The 18,493-nt window shown below is 41.1% G+C and overlaps 2 protein-coding genes across 4 annotated transcripts in view; both read left to right on the top strand.

Annotated features, from left to right (window-relative positions):
• Window positions 1-14,231, top strand: part of banp (BTG3 associated nuclear protein) — a 37,284-nt gene extending 23,053 nt beyond the window's left edge. For both annotated transcript variants that reach the window (XM_056388129.1, XM_056388128.1), the window contains 2 exons: window positions 8,072-8,212; window positions 12,360-14,231. In XM_056388129.1, coding sequence (XP_056244104.1) covers window positions 8,072-8,212; window positions 12,360-12,476 — 258 coding nt within the window. In that variant the 3' untranslated portion in view covers window positions 12,477-14,231. The remainder of the gene's footprint in view (window positions 1-8,071; window positions 8,213-12,359) is intronic.
• A 3,036-nt stretch (window positions 14,232-17,267) lies between these two features.
• LOC130176158 (zinc finger protein 469) overlaps window positions 17,268-18,493 on the top strand; it is a 183,783-nt gene continuing 182,557 nt past the window's right edge. For both annotated transcript variants that reach the window (XR_008828840.1, XM_056387093.1), the window contains exon 1: window positions 17,268-17,382. The gene's annotated coding sequence lies outside the window, so the exon portion shown is untranslated. The remainder of the gene's footprint in view (window positions 17,383-18,493) is intronic.

Consider the following 18,493-nt stretch of genomic DNA (forward strand, 5'->3'; position numbering starts at 1 on the left):
TCTCAGTCTGAAAAATCCAGAACATTTCTACAGACAGCCATAAACCTTTACCAGAGTTACTAATCCTGTCATCTGCCTGCGTCATTTACTGATGATGGATCCAAATGCCGCCCATCGGGGGGCTTTAGATGTGACTGTCAAGAGTATGAACCCGTTCCCCCCACCTCAATCCCTCCCCAACTGAACCTCTGCCATCTCTTCCTGTCAGCACATGTTACGGTGCATCTGGAGGATCCTCCCAAGTGGCATTGTTCATAGTCATTGTGGGAACTGGGTCACAGAACAGAGTCCAGCTCGGCACTGGTCCCCTTGGTCGTGCTGCCAGGACCTGTAAACACAGGACCAGTCCAGGGGCGTAGGATGGAGAGGTTAAGAAAAAGAGAGCCAAAAGTGAGACATTGAAGTGAGGTAGTAACGAAGGGGAAATGGTTAAATTATTATTTTGACCTCTGAACTCGTGTTATACTGCATGTGTTGATGTTCTTACAGTTGGGTGTGTTTGTGCGAGAGACATCACCTCCTTTGATGTCAGCTGTCAGTTCGCTTTGGTAAACATCTGGCGCTCTAGGACAGTATCTCTTGTATTTGTCATTCCTACACACAAAGCAGATGCTTGAACAATGTGTAGAGTTAACCTCACAGAATCAGGGTGTGATATGTGCTGGAATCAAACTGCTGGCTTTTGGCCTGAGTTACTCAGTTGTCCTCTTCTTCTCTCGGCTCAAGAATGTTGTTTCTAGTATGTAAGAGGTTGTTCAGATTCCTGTGATTCACAGCGCTAGTGGAGCGTAAAAATGAGATGAAAAGATAGAAACAAGATGTTTTATGACCAATGTTTAGTGTAAGTGGGATGTATGTAAGCAGTCAAGGATTTACTAGTGACTAGTGGTGGATCCTGTTTCAAAGGAGTAGTGGTCTGCTTTGTGTCCTTGTGGCATCATGGCCTACAGATCAAGGGTCGCAGATCGGGGAATCCATAGTTTTGAAAGTCTGTGTGGGTGCGTGTGTTTGTAACTCAGCATTTCAGAGCAGTGCAGAGGAGGGTACCCCCAGTGGTGTATTCTTTTGTCTTTGTGGGCAGAGCTCAGGGTCGCTGGCTGTATGAGTCAGAGGGACCAGATGTTTCAGACCAGATGCATTTCAGCATGTCTCACCACCAGCACAGGCCTGGTGCAGCCCTGCCTCACTAGTTCCAGGCATACAGTGCTCCATCATCAGTTTTAACTCCAGCAGGATCCTGACAGGGACATGGACTCTTGGCTGATTATAACCAGGCTAAGGTAGTACATTGTCATGTAAACATCATAATCAAGGTATTTAACACACAAGAAAGTCATAAACAGAAAAAGCATGGAGTAACTTCATTAACAAATTACTCTTGGCATGTATTGAGCACAGTCTGTCAGATGTTATTTTGTCTGCATACACACTACAAACAAAGTGAACTGGATGCAAAGCAGTGTCCTTTGGCAGAAAAGCAGCATGACTAGCATTGAGGGAGCTATAAAACTTTTTCTTGGGAATGATAGCAAAGCAACTTACATAACTTACATTGCAATTAAAAGGTGTTTAGTAAATTCACCAATGCATAACGTTAAAAATGCCAACAGAATATATTTTCAGACCATCCATTCTTGTTGACATTAATGTGACGATTATACAAATATTTATGCCACAGAAAGACAGATGGTTGAGAGAAATGTTGCATGATAGAGAGTTTACTGAAAACTTTGTTTTGTTTCTTCCTTTTCTAATGCTGGAAATTGTACAGGCACAGTGAAAGTAACTGCATCTGATAGATGTGATGACTGTGTGAGTCAAAGGTGCAGAGGGTATAAGAGTTGGGGATGCAGTGAGTCCTCTGTAAGAGAAGTTATTTTGGTAGTTGGCATGTACTGCTTAAAAGGTTGGTTGGACATGTTTAGCCTTAAACGGTAGTTTGCATTTTTATTTGTTTTTGTATATTTAAATGCAAGTGTCAGTTAATGAAAACAGAATGGGACTGTGTCCACACTGTTATGTTTTCATGTAAAATGGCATTCAGAAAACCGTTTTAGCTCCATATCAGAAATAATCTCAGTCCATACTAACACACCTATACATATATCCCATGACCATTCCCATACACTGGACATGTCCATACCGGTGTAAACAGGAAGCAGATTGTCTACTCTGCAGTTAGGTAGTTGCAGAAAATACTACAAATGAGGAACAGCAAAAATCTATTATAATTCGTTATCCATTTTGCATTCACCACTGGTAGTCATGACTGATGAGACCCAGTTAGGAGGCAAGGTGGGTGTCTGCATCTTTGTTTCCAAAGGTCTCAGTTTCTGCCCATCCAGACTACAACACCACCTCAGAGTTTTCAAATTAAAATGAGCAGCATTTCATTTTTAGGGGCTCTCAAACTCTGGAGCAGTGTGGACGCCAGGTGTAAATGTAGAAAAAGTGATGCGTTTTAAGACTAAGATGTATTAGTGTGGATGTAGTCTAAGATGTATCACTTCAGCTGTGTTGGGGAAATGAAATTTCATGTAAGATTCATCTTGGCCTCCATCGATGTGCATTTGTAGATTCTGATTCAATACTAGATTACATGACTTGTTAAGATGGGTATTTTGTCCAGTGTGATATTTTGTCAGTTGAGTTTTACAACTTGTGTATATCATCTCCGCTGGCTCCATTGAATTAAACAGGATAATTGGAAACACGATAAAGTCATCATCTTAAATCATGAAATTTACAGACATTGTAAAAATGCCATTGTCAATTAGGCAGGCCAAGTTTGTACTTGCACTAGAGAACAGAGAAAACCTTCAGTGGACTTTTCTTCCTTTTCGTTTTTTAAAGCGGCCAGACTTTTAATTACAGCTGTTATTTTTGTCATCAGCCCCCTTTTGATTTGCTGGTTCTGGATCAGAATTCAAGTCAAGCTGGTTTTGCCATAAACCTCTCTGAGCCCTGTCTGAATCTGACTCCCAATCGGCTGGTGGGAGTTGCTGAGCAAAGGATGCAAGGGAGGGTTTGATTGGATCCAGGTGTTGAGCTCTGGTGTAGAAAAAGTGTTCATGGTGTGGGTGGAGATGGGAAACAGTGGACCAGGTTACAAGGTCAGGGGGCTTGCAAGACATGAAAATTATAATGATTTTGCATTTAAAAGTTGACTGTGTAGACAGGAGATGGACAAATCAATAATGTATGGTAATGTCACAGTTTTAACATACAGCTGCAAATAAGTGAGAGAATTAACACATCATGGAGGAACAATCCATGATACTCTTTGGCTTCTATTTCAACTTCTGGCATTTTTGACTTGTATCACAACTTCTCTCTTGTTTATTCAATCATATTGTTAGCTGAGGCCCAGCTGAAATCAGAATAGTCCTCAGACTCAAAGGTAAAATAAAAGGCATATGTAACTAAGAGAGTTAATGACTGCAGTGAGACATATTTAGGCCAGTGTGTTCACTTTCCCAGTCTACTCTAAACAAGCACTCAGACCACTGCTGTGTCCATGGGCATCTTTACAGCCAAGTTACAGCCAGTCCTTAGTCACCCGCCTTCCTCCGCTCCCCTCCCACCCCACCTACTCACCCGGAGCCAGTGTTTCTGCTTGGACATCTGTCCAGGGTTGGCAGTTGCAGATGTTGTTGACGGCTGTGAAGCTGAGAGGAAGTTCCAGCTACTCCAAAGTCCAAATGTTTCTTTTTTCATTTCCCTGTTTTGTTTTTTTTTTTTTTTTTTTTTTTTTTTTCAGATCCGAAAGAAGAGGAGGTATTCCTCTGGGAATGATAGGAACCAGATTTGTGTTGCACTTTTTTTTTTTTTTTTTTTTTTTGAAAGAGTACAGCAAAACCCTGTTTTATGTGTATGTGTCTTGTGTTACGGGAGATTCCAACGTACTTTGATCACAGTGAGGGTGAAGCAAAATCTTTAAAAGCATACTCAGACACAAACACACACATGCAAACTAAGCGGGTGACTCATAGCATCATCCGATTCACAGCTGAGTTTAACCGAGACCTCCTGAGAGCCTGGGAATTGATGCCAGCCTGCAACAAGTATGTGCAGTGTTGAAGCAAGTTTTTTTTTCAAATTGATGCATTACTCTGAGACTGTTAGAAAAGGAAAGAGATGGGAATTCAGAGGCATTGTTGTATTTCTGACCAACCCACATTTTCTTAAATCCTTCTTTATTCAAATTTAACTTGTTTCATATGATGTAAAAGGAGAAAAGTGTGTTTTAAAATCCTCAGACAAGCAGAGATGAGGGCTGGGTTCAAAAGTCTTGTTTATCCAGTTGGTTATTGTCTTTCAGTCTAGAAATCATGAATGTTTTTTGCATTAAGGCGCTGCTGTTGTTCATTTTTGTGTCTTTCCTCTGCCATTGCTGTATTTCTTTAGTGTCCTGGATCCATTACTGAAAGCATTACAGCATCAGCAAAAGATTTATTTTTTTCTTTCCCTTTTTTCTCAAGGCCATGGCAGCTTGCAAAGCCTGCAGAGTATTTAAGATGTTCTTGATTGTTCAGTGCTCCTCTCTCCATTAATGTGCCGCAGTATCATAGCCCTTTAATCCTGCTTGTCTGCTCTGTTGTTTGGCCCACCAGCACAGGAGTGGCCAGCCAGCCAGCCAGCCAGCCAGCCAGCCAGCCAGCCAGCCAGCCAGCCAGCTAGCCAGCTCTGATTATTTAAGGGTCCCAATCCCTAAAACCTTAAGGTCAACAGTAACTAATGTACTTAAGATCTGCTGATGGCCCTGTGTTTCTGTCAAATTGAGCTTACCACGTCAAATCTAATATATTGGGCTGCAACTTAAGTGAGTCAGCCCAGCTCTTAGTTGCAAACTGATGCAGTTAGGTAATCAAGACACTGTAAACTTTTTCCAGTGTTGGGGGACTTGTCTGCTCCAAGAAAGCCCCCTTAAATATTTGTCACCTTGCTGTATAACGTATTATTTTTTACTTAATTTCTACAATTCTAACAATCTTGATTTGTTTGTCATTAAACATAATCTATAAGCAGATTATTTTTGCATCATTGCCAACCAGCTTAATGATGATTATGTCCTGTTAGCTGAATGGGAGGTAATTATCATCAGTACTCACAGAATTGCTTAATTGTTCTCAATAGTGTTATACACGCACTTCCAACCTTGAGGTAATCATAGACAACAAATCCATATTTTATGCTAGTTGGGAGTACACTCTGAGTACACTTTCTGGGCAGCTTCTGTGAAGTGTATGTACATCTCTTGAGGCACAGACTTAGTTTTTGATTGTTTTCGACTGCCTCATACTTTAAAGCCAAGCGTGACAGTATTTCACCCAAATAGTGGAGACGAGTTGTTCTGACAAAGCAAGTCGTGGGACAGGATGTGGGCCTGAGAAGTTCCTGTGTAATCGCTGCAGAGATCTCACACACCGTTCCAACTCTGTAAATGCTTTTGTGAGCCTCTGTGTGCTGCTCCTCACAGCTGAGAATGCAAACTGCTCTCAAATGGAGGTTGAGGATCTAATTGAAGGAGACAAGTGTTTACGATCTCAAGTGTCAAGCATAGCATCCCTTGAATCCTTGTAATTGTACATTTAGATACACTAGTTGGAAAGTACGGACTCCTCATCATGCTTGACTTTATACACACACACACACACACACACACACACACACACATACACACATACATATGACTGCCGAAAGACAAATACTTGACAGAATCCATGTTTGATTCTTAATAAGATAACAGAGTGTTGAAATATGGAGATATGAATGCATTTCTATGGATGTCTGCCATGAAGAAACACAAGAACAGCTGGTTGCATGTTTGGTTTCTCACTGTTCTCAATAGGATGACTGACTGAGCGCTGTTGGCATGGATATGTACTCTCTGGAATAATGCATACTTTAACTATGTGCTATATATGTGCCTAAAGGAATACTTTGACATTTTGGGAAGTGTGATCATTCTCTGGTGCCAGGAGATGGCCATCTTAGCTTAGCATAAAGACTGGAAGTCTGCCTCTGTCCAAAAGTAATATGCTAATTAGTGATCTTATAATAGTAATAGTAGTAGTAATAGTAGGTGGATTGTTTTTTTTTTTTTTACCTTTGGACAGAGCCAAGCTAGCGCACAGACATGATATTGATCTTCTGTTCTGATGCTAGAAGAAAGCAAATACACATATTTCCCAGAATGTCGCATGATTCTTTTAACTGTCTGCTCACTGTTTACACCAACACTCCAGTCTAATTCTCTAATTGATCAGGAATGTTTGATGGGTCATCAAAACTCTGATTCATTTGACCCAGTTGTAATGATCCTCTGCTATATTAAGAGTCTAATTCATACTCCCTCAAACCATGTCTGTGATTTAAGTGTCCCGGTTGTCTGATCATGTGAGTCAGTCAGACTTCTTACACTAATAGGTTCCATCAGGCCATCAGGCCCTGGCGCATTATGGTGATGAGGCTGCAGATTTTGTGGTGAAACTGGCAAAGTCTGTTAGATGACGAGGCAAACCAACGGGTACCAGGGGGGTTAACTGAACCTTTTGGTCCCATCACTAACTCAGAACTTCAAAGTGAAGGTCGGTCTCCCGGTTTGGGAGGCGGTGTGGGACTTTGGGATTGGAAGGGTTAGGGGGCAACAAACATCATCTGTAATTGAGGTTTGTGAGGTTAGGGTTTTTCTGCAGGCTTGCATATTCTCCCTTAAATTTTAATGTCTGTTCAGCATGTCCCAGCCGGTCCCAGCACCAAGTGCAGCTAGAAGAAGATTGAGCTGGAGACAGAGACATCACATAACATTGCAGAGAAAGCACACAAAGACAACATACAAATGAAGTCTGCCAGGAAGGAGACACTGAAAAGGCCTGTCTTCAGTCCAAGGCCATGAAACTAGGAAAATTTTTTAAATGAGACCATGCTGTTAGTTCATGTAGGAATGCCCTTTATATCAAACTAGTAAAACCCCCCCCCCCCCCCCGAGAAACTTATTGTTGGAAATCTCTGGGCCACACTGGAGGGTAGTAGTGGGGTGTTTGACCTGTTGTCCGAGTTAAATGAACATGCACAAGCACAAAACTGAGCAAATGTTTGCCTCCATCCGTCTTTCTCTGTGTTTGTGTTGACAGGATGATTGTACGTTAATTTGTATGTGTGTCACATGGGAGTTATGGTATCTAAATTAACAGCAGTGCTCTGCTAATCCCAGAGTGTGTGTCTGTGTGTGTGTGTTTGTGTGTTTGTGACTTCGCAGAAGTACATATTCTGTGTGAGTTTGAGGTTGCAGTCTATATATAGGATTAACCTCGTCAAACTATAGGAATACCCAACAACACTCCAGCTGCACTGCACTGCTCTGTAATTAGTGCATGGAGACCACAGAGTTCTAATGTCGCCTGGCTGACTTTCAACACTTTGGGAGATTAGGATCCCCCTGTGATGTCTCCCTAACCATTCTCTGCCAATTCCTTTTATTTCTCTGTCTAGATAACGAAATGAACCCAAATAAAAACAAATACTAACTAGCACATCATGTTTTGGAGTCCAGGAAATCAAAACTTGTAAAAATATAATTGAATTGAATGGACCATAAAGTTCCTCTCAGACTCGATGTATAAACAGAGGGTGGGATGCGAAGGAGTGAGAACAGCGTGGCTGAAATGTTTATTTACATTACTCGGATACCACTGCATGACTCTTTCCTTGCCACAAAGTTACTTTGTGTGTTTGTGTGACACCGTGCTTGTACACATTGATGGCTGTGATCAATAAAAGAACATAAACACATCAGATAGCACACAAATGAGGCTTTTTGCTGTTTGTTTTTATTTGGTTCCTGTTTCTAGTCCTGTGTACTGTAGATCATTGCAGAGCCAGCCAGATTGTTGCTTTTAAACTCAGCTGGAAGGAGTTGATGATGATGTGGCGTTTGGTTCAGATCTATTTCACTTTTATTTAAGAACAAGAGCAGAGTGATTGACTGATGATAATATTGAAAATGGTCAGAAAATGACAGTGATGGTTAACCCTTTTCCTCCGTCCTCTTCCTCCTTGTCTGTCCTAGGTGCTGCGTGGGGCTCAGCTGATAGCGGTGGCGTCAGCTGATGGAGGCGCCACAGCAGTAGAGGGCTCCCCTCTCCCCCCTGACATCCAAGTGCAGTATGTCCAACTAGCCCCCGTCGCCGATCACACAGCTGCCGTACAGGTAAAACACACACGAAGTCTTACAGGCTTTCTTACACGTGTACACAGACACAGATTGATTGTAACTGGCTAGCAATCCAAGTGCTGGAGCTGCTATCATTAGGTTAAGGTGAAACAGACCCCAGTCTTAATCTAAATCAGTCCCTCTTCACAATGCATAATAAATAACTGTGTTCTCAACCTCTTTCCCTCAATCTGATGTACATTGACTAGTAATGAGTCCTTTGTTGAGGCCATTAATCCATGCAATACTCAGTGCTCAGCCAAAAGATGCAAGTACCATGGTGTATTTTGGTACTCTGAGGGTTCAGTCAGTGCTCTTGTTCATCAAATACACAAGTCTTCTGGATAATTTCATGTTACTATAGGTTTATGTTGCAACCCATCAGTTATAAATATTTCAGCTTTGCAAATAGCTTTTTTGTTAGTCGGGTATGTCAAATGGAGCAAACTTATGAGCCTCATCAGCTGTTTATGGTGAAAATGCCTGTCAGAGCCACAAAATTACATTTGCAGCTAATTCAAAACACTGTCCCTCCTGACAAACAACACAACATTAAACCACCTCAAGTCATACAAATTTGATACAGAATCCAAAAGGGATTTCATTAAACTTACTGAAACTATCCAACAAGGCTCTGCCTCTCTGCCAGTAGTGGCACAGGAAACTAAATTCTAAGCTCAGTGATGAAATGTTTCTTGCTGCAATGCTCCTTGGAGCTTGTACTTATCGCCTAAAGTGAAGTACTCAGCCTCGAACCTTTTTCATTTATTTAATGAACTGCATTTTGCACCAACAACAGTTGGTATTTGTTTGTACCGATGATGTCACACAAGTGAAAAATCCATTCTTTGATGAATAATGATGAATAATACATACTCTTTTAAAGGAATGGCCAATAGTTAATTGTCTTTATATTGAATAATTAAGTATACACCTTAAAAATTAATACAGAACTCATCTTCTCTGTCCTTACTTCAGTAGTAAGAATCCATACATGCCTTTTTCTTTGTGTCATATTTCTTCTCTTCTTTCAAGAAATTAGCTGCTGACTAGGAGCCAAAGTGTCTGGGGCTGACACCTGCCTTCTTTTGTACTATAATGTATTTGATTAGCATCTTAAGGAGGCAGAATATATCCTGAAATATTTCATTCATAATTACTGAAATGTTGAAATAGAAATATAAGTATAATTTCAACATTTTAGCCAAACTCCTTGCAGGTACAATGAGTCTGCCTTTCCACTGTTGTCATTTTGCTTAAAGAAAAAGCACTTAGCTTTCAGTCATTATGACTGAAAGCCCTCCATCCACTCCACATAATAAAGTGGAGTGGATGGAGGGTTATAAGGAAAGAGTAGTAGTTAATTGATACGCCTACAATCCCTTGATGATTGAGCTTGTTGAGCAACAGCCACATGTGGAATCAGGATGGTGTACAGGCACATGGCACAGCTGCCTTTCAAGTGGTCAGTTTAACTCTGAGAGGAATATAAAAGAACCGCACTTTTCCATTGTTCTCTCTGTTTTTGTTTTCCCCGAATATGTTGAATATCGTATTCCCTCCTTAACTGCTTCTTTCCCTGACGTCATATGCTAAAGATGGGTACCCTCTAGTCCTGATATGAGTCAAGTCTTTGTTGTATTGTTATAATTTAAACAGAGAGAACATATATGATATATGGCTGTAAAATACTAGTCCTGTCCTGATATGATCTTCTTGCAGACTTTGTAATATGATTGATCATATTCGCCTCCCTGCATGACATGTGGAGAGCAAATGATCTGACCAGCTACACATCAGGTTTTGGGATTTCCTTGTTCAGACTTTTCTTCTCACTATGACCCTGTCTTGTTGTCCATTTGTTGTCTGTAGTTGTCTAGGTAATTGGTTCCTTGCCCCTGTGAGCGTGGAGGCAGTTTAAGCACTCTATGTTGATTAAAATTTTTGGGTGTAGATAATACGCAAACTGATAGACCCTGAAGCACTATTTATTTGTGTATTCATGAGCTTGCACAAGTATTGCCACCCCATGTACTGTATTCCAAGATCTGTGCTCCATGTTGCTTGGCGCAGCAAGCAATCAAACTGTTTGTTTACTCAACTGATTGGTTTGAATGGATTTTTATGTCTAAAAAGAGCTCATTTTTTTCCTATTGTTTGATTGTACGCAGATCTTGACAAAAATCAACAAAGTTGACATAGGTCTGATCAGTCATCAGCTTTCTGTTCAGTGGACCTTGGGTTCAGGAAGGGCGCTTTGATGTAGTCAGAGACAGAATGAAACCGTCTGTTAACAATGTGCGTCCATTGATCAAACAATATTTAAACTCGTCAAAAGCAGGGTTGTATTAGACTTCATTCTCCAAATAATGTAAGGTGTTAATGTGCCAAGAAAATAGGCTGGTGCTAAGATACATTCACTATGTTCAAGTGGAAGTTTCTTGTAATTTTCCATTTTTTAAGCATGCCTTAAAGGACTAGGAAGGATCCGAACAGTAACTGATCACATGACATATGTAATGATATGTAATACAAGCAATTAAAAGACAAGGAAGGATTGGAAAGCAAAAGTACAACAGAAAATAAAAATTGAAACTATATTGTGGTCACTTTATTGTAAGACACTTTGCAAAGAATCATTCAGTCAAGTGGCCGATGTGGGAACATGGATGCTTGGCTTGGCTTGCCTGGTACGGGGTGAGTTATTGTCACAGTTGGGATTTGATGTCTCACAGTGTAAACATAGCTGAGTTTCAGTTCAAAGTTCAGAGCAAGGTTAGCGCTGCTCTTTTCCCCCCTTTCTCGAAAGTGTTGAATCGAGAGAATTGCTCTCATCTGTTTCCAGACATATGGAAGCTTTTATAGAAGTTCTTGAAAAATTACTTAGGCTTTTGTATTTATTTATCTCTGCATTTTTCCTCTCTCTTTATATAATAGTTTCCATTACACAAACTAGATGAAGTAGGGGGAAAGACACAGTGATATTTCCATGGGGCATTTTTGGTAAAGTTGGTGAAAATATGTGGTTGAATTTTGACTCAATGTGGTTCATTTCCAGCTCAGGTCTAAAGCCCCTATTACAGAGCACAAACAGCCTGGTTTTGGCACGCTTCTTCCAAAAATGCCAGAACAGTTTCTGATTCATAAAATTCAAAAAAATGTCTCCATTATCCATCAATATTTTCAAATGACAAGCAGGGCTATGATAGGACAGTTTAACATGTCCAATGTTTCAAACGCTCATAAAAAAACTAGAGACCATCATGCGATGGGATCACTCCAGCCACAATGCCCATCAGCTTATTGACCTTCCATCCCATGAGTACACAGTAGTCATTACTAAATTATTACTACTGACATGACTACTGATGTGTCGGTCCACAGCCATCTTGACACTTTGCCTTCAACTTGTTTTGTGACTGTGTGTTTCACAGTTGCAGCGATGTTGCAGTGACAAAATCTGTCCTCAGAAACACACACAAACACCTGCCAAAGTAGTCAAAACCGCACTTTGCCATAATGGCACACACACACACACACACACACACACACACACACACACACAGAGACTCACAAGGTGAAAACAGTGCCAGCCCCACTGTCGCAGCTGTAAACATGGATCCGTATGAGTTTTACTTGGCCTCTTTGCTGCCAATGGTTACAGTGTGTCAGCCTGTTGTTGCATTGTTTGTGCTGCTGTGGTGCAGCTGTGCTGGAGTCCGTGCTGTTGTCTAGTGACAGCATGCTGGGCTGGAGTGAGGATTAAATGCTGCAGGTGTGTTTGAGGGAACCTTTGGCGTACATTCGAGGAAGGAGTGAGTCACTCTTCATGGTCATCATCCAGGACTGAGTCATGAACCTCTCATCTTTTAAGGGGTTTTTACCCACACAATACCTCACTCTGTCTGACACTGACCATAGAGGCAGTCAGAGCGTTAAAATACAAATAGCTCATCTCTTGTCAACCACCTATCACTCTGCTTCTTTTCTCATTCCTTTCACCGTCTTCCTCTTTCTTCTCTCTGATGTATCTCCTCTCAGATCTCTCTCATCATTCCTCTGCTCAAGCAGGATGCTACATAATTAGTATGTTTCATGTGTAAGCTCTCACTGTCTTCCCTCCCCTGTCTTTCATTTGTCCCAGGCTACTGAGCTGGCCCCAGCCCTGCAGACGGACATGGAGGTAAAGGAGGCCATCCAGGGTGCCATCCAGGGTGAGAACGGCGAGGTGGTCCAGATTGTCACCTCTGTGGCCACCTGAGAGCCCACGTCTGGTTCAACACAGCCCATAACTCTGCCCTACAGCATGGCCTGACTAAGCTCAGTGGAATATTAGAGGTCAACAAGTGCATAAAGTCTGACAAGCAATCAAGTCAGAAAACTTTTTTAACAAATACTGAACATCACTGATGAAATGGAGGGAAGAAGCATTTTTCTGTTTTGTTTTTTTTTTTTTTTTTCCCTGCAAACTCCTCAATCCATTGCCAACCAGATGTCGCAATGTGGAAATGTTCACAGAGAACTCGAAAAGACCCTGATACTCCAATCAACTGTGGTGTTTTCATCACCAAAGGGACCTGGCCCACTGCAGAATACACAGTGGGATTATTGTCTATCCAGGGAGAATGCTGCTTATGGAGCCCATCACTCTGCCACTTCATCAGCACACATGCTTGTTTACATCAACTTTGGAAAATAGTGGTTATTTGGAGTTTAGCTGCTTGGCTAACCCTGAAACCCTCATAAGGGTTTATAAAATCTCTGAATCCCACCTCAAACAACCAGGACTGTGCTCCTCTTCTCAGCATTTTCTGGCAGTTCTTGTCACGGTGGACTGCAGTGGAAAGCAGATTTAGCTGAGACAGCTACTCTTGGTTGTGACTAATTTGCTTTCCTGTGAGCCCTACCTTCCTTTGTTTTGTTCAGCTTGTTTTCATATTACTTTAGCCGCACAGCTTTGTTTTTTTGTTTGATTTATCTTATTGTAATATGCCGGAATTTTTGGAGAGCTTTAATTTCAGAGGTAGAAAACCATGAAATAGAAGAGATGGTGCCAGTGGTAGACAGTACAAGTTGCTTGTAGGCTTGTAGAATACCAAGGAAACCTTGAAGTTCTTTATTTCCCCCAGTTTTGTCTCTGTGAAAGATACATTCATGTGAATAAAACATGTTTGTGGTTGCCATAAAAGTGTGTTTTTATTTTGTTTTTTCTCTGTATTTACTCTTTATTTCCATCAGCCGTGATCATCAAAGTAGCTTCAAAGTTTTCCAAGAAAATGACTGCTTTCATCCGTTACAAATAGACAGTTGAGGAAAGCGTGAAATAATAGTTTGGTTTTGAGGTCTTGTTTCATGTTGAGCAAATGTATTTACTATTTTTGAAGTAAATATGTATCATGTCAACTTCAATTACATATAATAAGATTAGGCTACTGTAATGTCAGCAATCTTGACAAAATAGACAGCAAAAACAAGCTTTGGTCTTGTCTCTTGCTTTGTCTTAAGACTGTAATTAATATGTTGGCCGCATTATAACAGTTTCTGATCTGTAATTGCTTTTCTTCAAAATCCGCAATGTGCCCACTAAGTGGTTATGTTTTTCTGCCAGTAAAAGCGCTGAGAATGTATTGTTGTGTTGTGCTGGAGTGATGCTCCTCTAATGATGAATATCTCTGCAGTCAGCGAGAAAGGAGATAAGTGAGACACTCCGAGGCTGTTGGTTTGGGGAAGTTTCCCATGCTTAGTGTGATGTAATAGTGTATTTTGGAGTTGGGGAAAGAACCAAGCGACAAAATGAACTTGATAAAACAACATCCATGGTCTTGGCTGCTTCCTCTTGTTTCCTTTCAGTCTGTTGTTGCTGTCTCTGACCCCCTTTAAACTGCCTCTTCATCTTGTCTATTCCCCTTTCTGCCTCTCCTACGTATTTCTCTTCTCTCACTCAACCTGGGTTTTCCTCTCTCTCCTTTGGAAGCAGTGTTAAAGTCCATTGACTCCCCTTTAAAATTATACACTAAGCTGGGCTAAAATTTCATAGGATAGACTGGTGGGTCCATCTCTTTGAAATAATGTTGACTTAACTGAGTTGGCTAAATGTTGGCTTGGACAACTGTCGTCCGCGCCCACCCCCCCCCCCCCCCACCCCCCACCCCCGCCGCCCGCCCGCCATTGAACGCTCCATTAAATCTTGGACTTGGAAGGAAACAGACCCTGCTCATAATAGTCTTTTGCTCTTCAGTTTTACAACCCTGGGCTCCATCCAAGGGCTGGAGTGGTTACCATAGCGACAGGCCTTCTCTCAGGCTGCCTCTAAGATAACCTGCTGAAAACAGAAATGAGTGATAGATGGAGAGATGAGATTGTTTGGAAGCAGAATGCGTGTTTGGAGAGAGGGAGTGGAGTGATGGACAGAGACCAGAGGGTGTATCTTTCTTCTCTCAGCAGCCCTGTGTTCTCTTGCACTGACGGCAGCTCTGCTGGCATCTGCTACAACATGCAAGTACCAGCCTCTGTTGCTTTGACTCCAGCTGCAGATATTCCCCAGCTCAAACTTTTAACAAGGCTGGAGGAGTTATCTCAGGATGTGTAAAGATGAGTGAACATATTTGTTGAGGCAAAAATGTCCAAACACACTGTGTCTCTAGAACCATAAATCAGCAATTGTTAATCTTGGGGAAACAAAGCTCCCCACAGCCAAGGATTTATCTGTCTCACGCCAGTGGACAGATTACAGCGTGGCAGCAATGACACAGTTTACAGCATATACACTTTTTTTTTTTTTTCTTTTTGGATTTCTCACTTGCTGAATATTCCAAAAGGCTGAGCAATGCTTGCAAATTTAGGCTTTAGAAACATCTGTCTTTTATTCAGCTTTATTCACATTAAATTATGGAGATTCTGGATCTATGTGTTGTTGCGTTCTTAAATTAGACAACAGCAAGTCTTGGACCTTAGCAACATGGCTGTTGTTACATGCATATACATCTGAATGTCAGTTTTTGGAATTTGGAAGTCAGTAGACAGTAATTGTGTTTTTGTCTTTATTGAACACACCCATTAAACATTCACAGTACTGGTGGAAAAAGTAAGTGAATCCCTGGATTTAATAACTGGTCAAACCTCTTTTGGCAGCAGTAACCTCAAACAAGCACTTCCAGTAGCTGCTGATCAGACCTGCACAATGTTCAGGAGGAATTTTGGACCATTCTTCCTACAGAACTGCTTCAGCTCAGACATAATAGGATATCTGGTGTGAGCAGCTCTCTCCAGGTCACTCCACAGCATCCCGCTTGGGCTCTGAAAAGGCAGATTTCTTTGAAGTTATTCTGTAGTAGATTTACTTTGATGTTTAGGGTCATTGTCCTGTTGCATCACCTGTCTTCTACTGAGCTTCAGCAGGTAGAGTGCTATCCTGACACCCTGTAAGAGACCTTGATCAACTCAATTCATTTTCCCACCAGTGATGGAGAGCTGTCCATGCCCAGAGGCAGCAAAGCCCCAAACCACGATGCTCCCTCCAACCTACTTTACCTATGGAATGATGTTTTCATGTTGGTTTGCAGTGCCCTTTTACCCCATACATGGTGCTGCATGTTCTTCACAAACAATTCAAACCTCAGTGTCCTCAGTTCATAAATTAATTTCTCAATTGTGATGTAGAATGTTAAGGTGCTATTTGGCAAACTTGGCATGTTTGTGATTTTTCTTGTATTTGGAGAGCAGCGGCTTCCTCCTTCCTCCAAGTGCCCCATGTTACCATGCACCATGATATGAGTTTGGTAGACTCCAGATGTTACTTTTGAACAGCAAACTCAAAATGTCTGCGTGTTTTTTTTATGAGTCAAAGTAGCTCTAACCCACACCTCCAATCTGGTTTTATTGACTGGACTCCAGGTTTGAAAACTCCTGACTCCAATTAGCTTCTGTTGAAGTAATTAGCTGAGGGATTCACATGCTTTCTCCAACCTACACTATGAACGTTTTAATGTTATGTTTAATGTTTTATGGACAAGAATAATACAATGATTTGTGTGTTATAAGGTAAAAAGATTGCGTTTGTTCATAATTGTAACTTGGATGAAGACCTGACCATATTTTAGACATAAATGGAAGTAATTCTAAAGAGTTGACTTACTTTAGCTTGCCACTGTATAAATATCAGCTGCACAAATAATATAATGAGAAAATTAGAATTTTTCTTTTTGTCAATACATTAAGGAAGAAGAAATCAATTGATGTGAAAATTACAGACATTTTAGGAAACTTCCATTCTGAATGTACTATTCCAAGAATATTTACATTTTAGTTGCTATTTTTACTAAAAGAAAAATCTCATGCAGCCAAGACTGAAACATAATGATAGGGTGCTCCATCCGCAAGTGTTACTAATTGTGATTTGTGCGTAGCAGACAGATGTAAATATACTGTGGAGGATAAATACTACTTAGTCCTAAGTATTAGGAAATGACAACGTGAAAGCAAACTTGTTCTTAAGAGCAGTAGCCTACTTGAGAAGTGCTCTTACTCACCACCACTGCTTATAACAACCTGCTACAGTACTTAACACTAAACCTACTAAGCTTACTGCATTAACTAGTTCTCTTATGCTGGTTAAAGGTGATGCAGTTGTATGATTACATTTAAGAGCTGAGAGTTGTGATTTTTCTGAATTATGCAATTTGCAACATTATTTTTCCCTGAATTTTGTCCAATATTCTTTACATCCCGTAAATTCTAATATATGTTAAAATGCAGCATGGCATTTCTCTCCTCTCGTTACTTTATTAACTTTCACGTTACTTAACGCTGCATCAACTACCACGGGTCTTTGAAAGAGTCTGGCATAGATGAATAATAGCTCCATCCATTTATAGTCTCTGTTATCTAAAGCTTCAGAGACACCAATGATAATTCATTGAGAACCAGTCGGGAATCCCTTGACTCGTGAGAAGTAGTAAAAATCTGTGAGAAGTGGGTGCGCAGAGAGCAGCAGAAACTGCGTGGATGGGAGGTTCTCCTTCAGTTTAGGGACCAGATGTGAGAGAGAGGAGGGGAACAAACTCATCCAGACAACGGCTACAAAATGTTTCCTGGTCAACGACCGTACTAAAAACAAACTGTTGTCAGCTGCGACCCTCGTTTGTCTTCTTCTTGTTTTATCGTCGAAGGTAAGTTAAACATTTATTTGCCGTGTTAATTGAAATGCGCATTACGTCGGTGTCCTGAAGGAAACTTCAGACGTGATGACGTGAGGGCGTAACTACTTCTGGCAGGCTCTCGGGATGCTTTGTGAAGTTTCTCTGCGGCTCTCTCTATGATGCCTACTTGCATTTAACTTACAAGCCTATAGTCAATCCAACCCAGTCCACACACTGTGCCTCAGCTGACGGCTTTAACAAACGTTCATGTGAAGAATGAAACAGGTGCATCATGCCAAGGAGACATATACGTAAAAGTATACGAAATATTTGAAAATTCAAAAAAGTGATTTAGCCTGTTACATTACACTTTAAACCTCTCAGGTGATGACTTAAAAGCAGAAACCTCAAATCATAATAGTCTCCTATTTTAGCCTATACAACATACAACCTCAAAAATCGAGGTGGCCCTAATTCTGGAATCACTACCCCTGCACTGCCTATGAGTATGGGGCCTTCAGTTTGACTTTTTTGTCATAATTTACAAATGATGATACATGATTAATTTGAATGGGGATATAATCTGTGTGTGTGTGTGTGTGTGTGTGTGTGTGTGTGTGTGTGTGTGTGTGTGTGTGTGTGTGTGTGTGTGTGTGTGCGCGCGCGCGCGCGCGCGTGTTGCGCCACAACAACACACACAGTGCAACAACAGGCTTACACACTAACCACTGTCAGCAAAGAGGCCAAGTAAAACCCATATGGACCTGTGTTTACAGCTGCAACAATGGGGCTGGCATTGATTTCACCTTGTGAGTCTGTGTGCTAGTGTGTGTGTGTGTGTGTGTTGTGGTATTAATAGGGGTGAGTGGGTGGGTTGCAAGGAATAATGTCTCAGATGACTAGGAGGCCAAGCCTGTTTTATGAGCCAGAGTGGCATAAACATCAAATCTTACTCGCAAATATTAAGTGTCTGCACCAGAGGCATTTAGTCAATAAGCTCTGTGGTCTGTTGGAGCAAGTGACTGTAACACATTTTATTAGCATTGAAAGCCATTATGAGCAAATGTCATTGCAAGTTATTGAGACCCTGCTGTTTACTGTACGCTGCAGGAAATTTAATTAGATCAACACTGCCTCTGTC

This window comes from Seriola aureovittata, chromosome 10 (genome assembly GCF_021018895.1).
Source record: "Seriola aureovittata isolate HTS-2021-v1 ecotype China chromosome 10, ASM2101889v1, whole genome shotgun sequence".
NCBI classification, from domain to species: domain Eukaryota; kingdom Metazoa; phylum Chordata; class Actinopteri; order Carangiformes; family Carangidae; genus Seriola; species Seriola aureovittata.